The 8,294-nt window shown below is 35.9% G+C and overlaps 1 protein-coding gene across 1 annotated transcript; it reads right to left on the bottom strand.

Annotated features, from left to right (window-relative positions):
- Positions 1–385: 385 nt before the first annotated feature.
- Positions 386–8,294, bottom strand: LOC126779943 (zinc finger protein 714-like). The gene is made up of 10 exons (XM_050504156.1): positions 8,051–8,294; positions 7,018–7,155; positions 5,923–6,480; positions 5,019–5,213; positions 4,369–4,481; positions 3,549–3,659; positions 3,027–3,230; positions 2,638–2,749; positions 2,289–2,399; positions 386–590 (listed from the first exon to the last, which is right to left on the bottom strand). Exons 1-10 carry the CDS (start codon positions 8,189–8,191, stop codon positions 399–401), a joined length of 1,875 nt encoding a protein of 624 aa, XP_050360113.1. The 5' UTR covers positions 8,192–8,294; the 3' UTR covers positions 386–398.

Genomic DNA, 8,294 nt, shown 5'->3' with positions numbered 1-8,294 from the left:
AATGGTATAGTAAGATCTTGGTATACCACATTTATAAAATATAATATCCTGGGACATTATTCACACACGGCCATCTGATTCCAAACTAAGCAGCGCTTGTACTATGGAAACCAGACAAGTGATGTACTACATATACTACTTTTCTTTTGTAAATACATACTTACATTGATAAGATTGGGATTGAATATCCTGGATATTATCCCGAAACCTAAGAAATCATTGCCTAAAATATCTTTTTTTGCGGCCAGTGACACCATGACTGACACTTGTTTGTTACATTAAAAATTAAAACCAACCAATTATTACTTTGTTATTGTGTTATACAGTTAATATATATTAATCTTAATAACCCCAATAAGCTCGTTATTAAATAAAACAGTTTGCATCATTTCATAAATTTATAAAACTTTAATATTCAAAACATTCGCTTCTTCAGTGTGTATAATCTGTCGTTTCGGTGCTATCTTGTGCACTCTGCGCTTGTGTGTGTACAAACAAGCGCTCTGTCTGAATGTGCGGCCACAGATATCACAAGACAGAGGTTTCTCGCCGGTATGTATTAACTCGTGTTCTTGGAGGCACTTTTTATCCTGAAAAAAAAAACACAACTTCATACAAGTGAAGAGAGTGAAACCTCCTTGCGTTAGAAATATTTTATTAAAACTATATCTTATTCCAATGGCGTAAAGTTTGAAGACGAATAAAGAACTTAGACGTTAAATTGATATGATGACATATTTAGCAAAATAAGTTAAATGTTTTACTGGTGGTAGGGCTTTGGGCAAGCTTGTCTAAGTAGGTACCACCCATTCATCAGATATTCTACCGCAAAACAGCAGTACTTGGTATTGTTGTGTTCCGGTTTGAAGGGTGTGTGAGCCAGTTTAATTACATGCACAAGGGATATGTCCCTTGTGCATGTAATTACACTTACTTAGTTCGGTTAACTTAGGTGGTGCATTGGTGATGTAAGCGATGGTTAACATTTCTTACAACGCCTATTTCTATGGGCGTTGGTGACCATTTACCATCGGGTGGCCCATATGCTCGTCCGCCTACCTATAATATTAAAAAAAATTGTGCAGCTTTTTGTCATTGCTAAAATTAACGTAAGGAAAAAATCTTAACAAACAAAATTAAACTTTATTACGAAGACATAAGACTTAAATTTATATGATGTTTCTTATTTGAATATAATCATACATATTATATGAATAAAAATCATCGTGAACTTATTTTTTTATGATTTTCGTATTGAAACTGATTTTTCCAATCTTAAGAGACTTAAGAGACACTGGACATATTATAGTGCACTAGTATATGCGCAAATACAGATTCACTCTCTGTTCTCTCACTCTCATAATCCGATGGAACGGCAATCCGACACGACCGGAAAGAGTTTAAGCACAGAACTATCAGCTTTGAACTTTCCGAGGTACCGAAGTACACTTCTAACTTTCAGGCTACTACTGACAATGAGACACTACGACATCAAATCTCAATAACTTTTTTATTGGCTCGACCAGGGAATTGAACCCACGATCTCCGGGTCTGCGGTCTTACATCAAGCCACTCGACCAACGAGGCAGTCATGTCTATTATATATTTACATACCAAACAGGCTTAGTTTATATATGACATTTAGAAGTAAGAACTAAATATAATATTAAAAAAGCGCTTAATTGTCTTTTTTTTTTGCAGATCCGCTATACAACAATGAAAACTATGAAAATAACAAAAAAATATAAAGCAACCGTATACGTTACAGGCAATCATTGCTACCACTAGATCAACAAGTCTGTCAAGCTATTAATACTAAAATTCATTTAATATTACGTTATTTAGAATGAGTCCCATCACACAATGAGGTCTTCTCCATTTTATTGTACACCACAGAGAGAAAGAAAATACAAAACATGGATACAGCCTAAATAAAAGTAGTATACAATTTTGGCGACCTTATCGCTACATAGCGATCTCTTCCAGCAACCAACGGTGTAAGTAATAACTCATAGGATATCAGGTAGGTGGCGCTATAATAATAAAATTAAAACAAACTAATAAATAATTGTAAATATATAATACTTATATTATATATCAATAAATAAATTATATATAATTATATTATATAATCATATAGTATTTTTGCGTATATACGTATCTAGACAACTATAATACCTCCGTTCGTAGTTATCTAGTAGTTGAGATGGGAAATCCGGCTCGAAGGACCATTAACCTTGATAGTTTAAGCTCACAGATTATAGCGATTATTTATATTAAAAACTCACCCGGAACGCTTTGCCACACGTCTGACAAAGTATCTTATCTCCTATCTTCTCCTTGAGCCCCTGGTGAGCTCGTCTCACGTGTCTGGTGACGCCGCGACGCGTCGCTAACGCCTGTACAATGTTATATTACAACAATAGTGCAACCGCTTAGACGTTGCTGACGTATGTCAGTTCGTTCGAAAGTTAAAAGTATTCTATTTATAAAAGGCTGATTGATCGACCTTCAAGGTCTACTTCCCACATTTCAATATAGCTGGAACGCACTGAAGTCGCTATCTCTATCTTATATATGGGTTAGAAAGGAATAGCTATATATGTCATATATCTACTGGAATATTAGGAGTGCTACCTTATTGCAAATTGGACATTTGTGGTGCGTTCTCTTCATGTGTATGTAATTCGTATGATCGTTCAATTCCGTTATCGTTCTAAAGCCCTTTTCGCACATCGTGCATTTGTATCTGAAATAATAAAAGACTAATATTAAAGCCTTCGTGCAAACTCCGTCTGGATAGGTACCACCCACTGATGATATATTCTACCACCAAACAGCAACACCTAGCATTGTTGTGTTCCTTTGAAGGGTGAGTGAGCCAGTGTAACTATAGGCACAAGGGACATAACATCTTAGTTCCTAAAATGTTACTGATGGTTAATATTTCTTACATCACCAATGTCTGAACGGTGGTGACCACTTACCATCAGCTACCATTTGCAAACTATTATAAATTTACGTACTTGTGAACGTCATGAACTGCGTGAACGCTCGAATTCTTCAAATGCTTTTCATACGAGTCGAGCGATACGAAGCGTTTATCGCACGCAACGCAGTCGAACGGCTTCCTTTCGCTGTGTATTCTAGCGTGGGTCTTTACTCGATCTATTCGCACCATTTTGTCGCATATCGAACATTTCTCCCTCGGGAGTGGGGGGGCGTGAACTCTGAAATCATAAAAAAAATATTTATACGTTTTACACGATACGTCGTAGTTACTTCGTGACTTGCTAGTGATTCAAAATCACCAAGGCTCCAGATCCACAGTCCTAGGTTCAAACTCCAGGTCGACCCGACAAAAAATTATTGGGTTTTTCTGTTGTTTTATCAATGTTTAAACATTGGACAAAAGGAGGGAAATTAAAGTCACGGTCGCGGTATGCCGTTGTCTTCGGATACCACAAGTCCGGCCATCATGAATATCCTTCGGGAGGGGGGGAATTGATGAATGTCTTCCAGCTGATATTATGTGATGACATACTCACTGTTCGTGTTTGTTCAGTGTGTTCTTGAACGCGAATGTCTTGCCGCACGTTTTGCACTTAAACCCTTCTCTATGGAATTTCAAGATGTGTTTGTATCTTAAGTACTTGTTCCTTAAACAAAAAAAAAAATTTAGAAATATAAATGTCTATGGTCTAGTGGTTAGTTATAAAGCTAGCTCGAAACATATCATGAATGAGTTATTATTTATAAGAAAATTCTCTGTAACAGCCTGGAGTCTGGAATTTGGTGGTAGTTATTCACTAATTTTGTATAATTATGATTCAAAAGAGCTTGGAGGAGAAGGACGAGATTTGAGGAGGCCACCTGATGGTAAGTGGTCACCAACGCCCATGGACATTGGCATTGCAAGAAATGTTAACCATCGCTTACATCACCAATGCGCCACCAACCTTGGGAACTAAGATGTTATGTCCCTTGTGCCTGTAATTACACTGGCTCACTCACCCTTCAAACCGGAACACAGCAATACCAAGTACTGTTGTTTTGCGGTAGAATATCTGATGAGTGGGTGGTACCTACCCAGACGAGCTTGCACAAAGCTCTACCACCAGTATAAAGTGTGACATTTACAGGCTCTAACTGGACATATATTACTGTCTCTAAACCAAGGAGACCGCATACAATCACCTGGACTTTTACCGTACCGTAACCGTAACAGCCTGTGAATGTCCCACTGCTGGGCTAAAGGCCTCCTCTCCTCTTTTTGAGGAGAAGGTTTGGAGCTTATTCCAACCTGGACTTTTAGCTTCTGCCTTAATACCAAATTTAAAAAAAAAACAGAACTATATGAAGACTTACTCGAAATATTTATTGCACTCGTAACACAAATATCCGAAAGGCGTCTTAACTTCCGGCTTTTCGGTCCTTCGTGTTTTCAGAGCCGGATTGGTTTGGACGGCTCTCCGTTTCACCTGGAAATAATTTTATTGTATTTTTTTTTCTTTGAAAGCATTCCTCAACAAAAAAATGAATGTGCAAAGGCCTCACGTAGTTGAGGAGAGTGATTAAAGGATATTCTACTCAGATTTAATGTTTATGAGCGTTTTTTTTTGTATAAAATAGATAGGCAGACAGGCAAATGGGCCACCTGATGGTAAGTGGTCACCACTATTCGCGAGGGCAACGTAAATGGTGGAATAAGCTCCTAACCATCTTCTAAAGTAGAAGAGAACGCCGTAATCCAACAATGGAACATTACTAAGCTCAAACCAGAACACATTGGACATTTATCTTCGCACAAAAGATTCCAAGTGGGAAAATGATTTATATATAAGCACACCCGTGAGGGCAGCGTAGATGGTGGAATGAGCTCCAAACCTTCTTCTAAAGCAAGAGAGAATGCCGTAATCCAGCAGTGGGACATTACTTGACTTTCAAACAAGAAAACATTGGACATTTAGCGTTGCACAAAAAGCCATATATAAATATATAAACTATGCCATAATTACCCTCTGCCATATCCTTGAGACAACGTTGCCGGTACCGTGGACAGTCTTCAGGTGTTTCAGCACATCCAACGTACTCGCCGTCGTGTGGTCGCAGAAGTTACATTTGTATATCGTGTAGTGTTCCTTCCTATGTTCAGCGAGCCACCAGTACTTTATATAAACGAGGCATATATCACATTGTATATACCTCGGTTTCTGTTAACAAACCCCTGTTTAAGATTTAAATCGACTATCACCCTCTCGCTCTAAGCCAACCCCGCCCCCGGGGGGAGGTTGCCCCGAGGAGCGTTAGCCAATAGCGAGGATCACGAAAATGTCAAAAACAATTTCCCGGGATATATAAGCGTTTTGATTTTAATAAATGTGGTATTTATTATTTATGTAACATTATCTGAAATGCAATTTATGTGAATTGAAAGCGTCGACCAAAGAGCGCTGATAGACAATCTCGCGCTACCCTATACAAAGGCCAGGCCACTGCTCTAAGCCACTGTCTAGTGAACAAGGCCCGTTTAATTTGCTTATATCTTGTATATTTTATAAATTCTTCACTATATGGCACTGTGTCTAATTTTAAAGAAACTATCGTTAACATTTCTCATTTATTATATAATGTGTATAGTGTCATGTGACGGGCAGATAGGCCGTCCGGTGGTAAATGGTCACCATTGCCTATAGACATTGATGCTGCCAAAGGTATTAACCATTCCTTGCATCATCAATGCGCCACCAACCTTTAGAACTAAGATGTTATGTCCCTTGTGCCCGTACTTACACTGGCTCATTCACCCTTCAAACTGCAACACAACAATACTAAGTATTGCTGATTAGTTATCGAATATCTGAAGAAACCCACCACGGACCCAAAGCCCTAACACCTAGTAAAAATTATATCTGAACCGACCTGCACATGTAACTCCAAATTATGCTTCTCCAATTCATTATAGTCTTTAAAACCTTCAACACAAGATTCACACTTGTTTGTCGCATTCACATAACTCCCCAGAAACTTCTTAGCATCTCGACATTCCAACATTTCCTTCTCAGACATTTCGATGGCAGAATAATTAACTTCTTCATCCGAACTAACAACCTCTTTCGATAACATTTTTTTTCTTTTTCTCATCAGCCTATCTTTCTTATCTGTATTTTCTTTTTTTAAATTCGATTTCATGTTCTTCATAAGAGGTTTTATTTCAATCTTTAACTGCTGATCATCTTCAACTCTTGTTTCATTTTGCTTATCTTCGGTTATATTATTGACTGTTCTTTCTATAATGTTAGTTTCTAAAATAGGTATTTCTAGAAGAGGAATATCGTTATCTAATTCAGTCTTTATGTAATCGATATCTGGTCCGCAGTCAATGAAATTGTATGGAATATCATCATTCGATACAATTGTATCGTTATATGAATTTTGGTGATAATGAGATAGTTTTGATAGTGTATCGTGCATTTTTACCTGGAAATTGAAACATAACAGTATTGATTGAAGGAATAAGAAGGCAAGATGGTAAAAAGAGGCTGAAGGAACCTGAGGGTGATGACTTATAGGAATTACATCGCATGTATGAATGTAAGAAGTCATAGTCAAATCACATCATAATAAATAGACTTTAACAAGTACTTTTTAGTCAAGCGTTACGAAGAGTTTTATATGTGAATTCCACTTAGAACCCAGTATGCCTATATTCTGTTTTTAAATGCACCACCAATGTTGGGAACTAAGATGTTATGTCCCTTGTGCCTAACTGTAGCACTCACCATTCAAACCAGAACTCATCTATACTGAGTATTGCTGTATGGCAATAGAAAATCTGATGGATACAAATGATGGGTTTCACAAAGCCCTACTGCCAAGTAGCTCTTTTTAATTGCTCTCGTGTAGAAATAGTCTAATATAATAATATATAATATTATATATAATATAATATTATATATAATATAATATTACTCAATAAATATACAATTACAGTTATATAAAATTAGTTTTAATTACATCAAGTCTCCCATCGGTGATGTTGGATAGCTGTTTCTGTGCGATGCAGGCTTGATCCCTGAACTTGCAGAACCTACGCATCAAGGCGCTGCACTCCCAACAGATATACAGATGAATAGCTGCCTTTTGGAACATTGCCTGAAAGTTTGAAATATAAAAATTGTTCTCAAAGTTGTTTTTTTTTTATTTATTGTGAGATCACAATGCTTGACTTGCACTGTAGCACTTTAAAATCTAGATGAGACAGGATAATTTAGATTACACTACAATGATTCTTTTATTCTACAATATTTTTGTAGATTTCGCATCGTTTGAGGCACACAATATATTAACATGTTAAATTGCCATTGTTGGTTTAATTATGTAGTTGGTAACCAAATTATGTTTTGTTTTTGTAATTGTTATTTATTACTCCTAATATTCAAGTAAGTAAGGGTGACACCCCTTAATTTATGCATTAATAATGGGGCATCATTTAAGTTTAATAAGAAATACCCTTTAAAACAATATACAGTTATGTCTTGCACATTTTACATAGATAAAATTTAAAAAAAAAAACCATTTTCTTAATGCTAATTTGTTTAATTTAATTGTACAACGTAATTAAGCAACTGAGAGTTTTTTCTCTTATCTTTTAATACACATAAGCCTTGCAGTGGAACTTATCTAAATGACGGTATAAACTGCATTAAAATGAATTGTGTAATATAAAGATGCAAATACTATGTCTCATCTGTCTATATAAGTAGGCAAAAACAAAACACTTCACTGCCCAAAAACAAAACAATTTATTAAAAAACAGTTTATCTCCTCTGTTTGTTAACAAACTTTTTTATTATTCTGTAGCTATTAGCCAGTTTTATTTAGTGCTGTCAATAAAAAAATTGGAAATAGAGTAACATTTTTATTATTTAATAAAAAGTAATGAATATGAAAAAAATCGCGATAGTAATTTTACAAATTTAACAATCTTGAATGTCTAATATAAATAATGTACGTACGATACTCATGTTTGTAATTATATTAGACATACCTTATAAGCCTCTGAGTCGTGAGAAAGTAGAAAAAACAAACTGTTGACACCATTTTCAACCCTGCAAAGTTGTGTTAATTTTCTATTAACACTTAAACAAGTACAACAAATGCTTTGTAATGCGGCTTCAGGATCATCCATATTATTATTTAAATCACAAGTTTATTGCTCTAAATGGAACTTAAAAATCATTTGAGAATATGTTTCCAGTTTTATTTACGATTCCTGTTGTTGTCATCACAAT

The sequence above is a fragment of the Nymphalis io genome, chromosome 30 (assembly GCF_905147045.1).
Source record: "Nymphalis io chromosome 30, ilAglIoxx1.1, whole genome shotgun sequence".
Classification (NCBI taxonomy): domain Eukaryota; kingdom Metazoa; phylum Arthropoda; class Insecta; order Lepidoptera; family Nymphalidae; genus Nymphalis; species Nymphalis io.
Note: the sequence above shows the minus strand (reverse complement) of the source record. Positions and strands in the feature narration are given on the sequence as shown.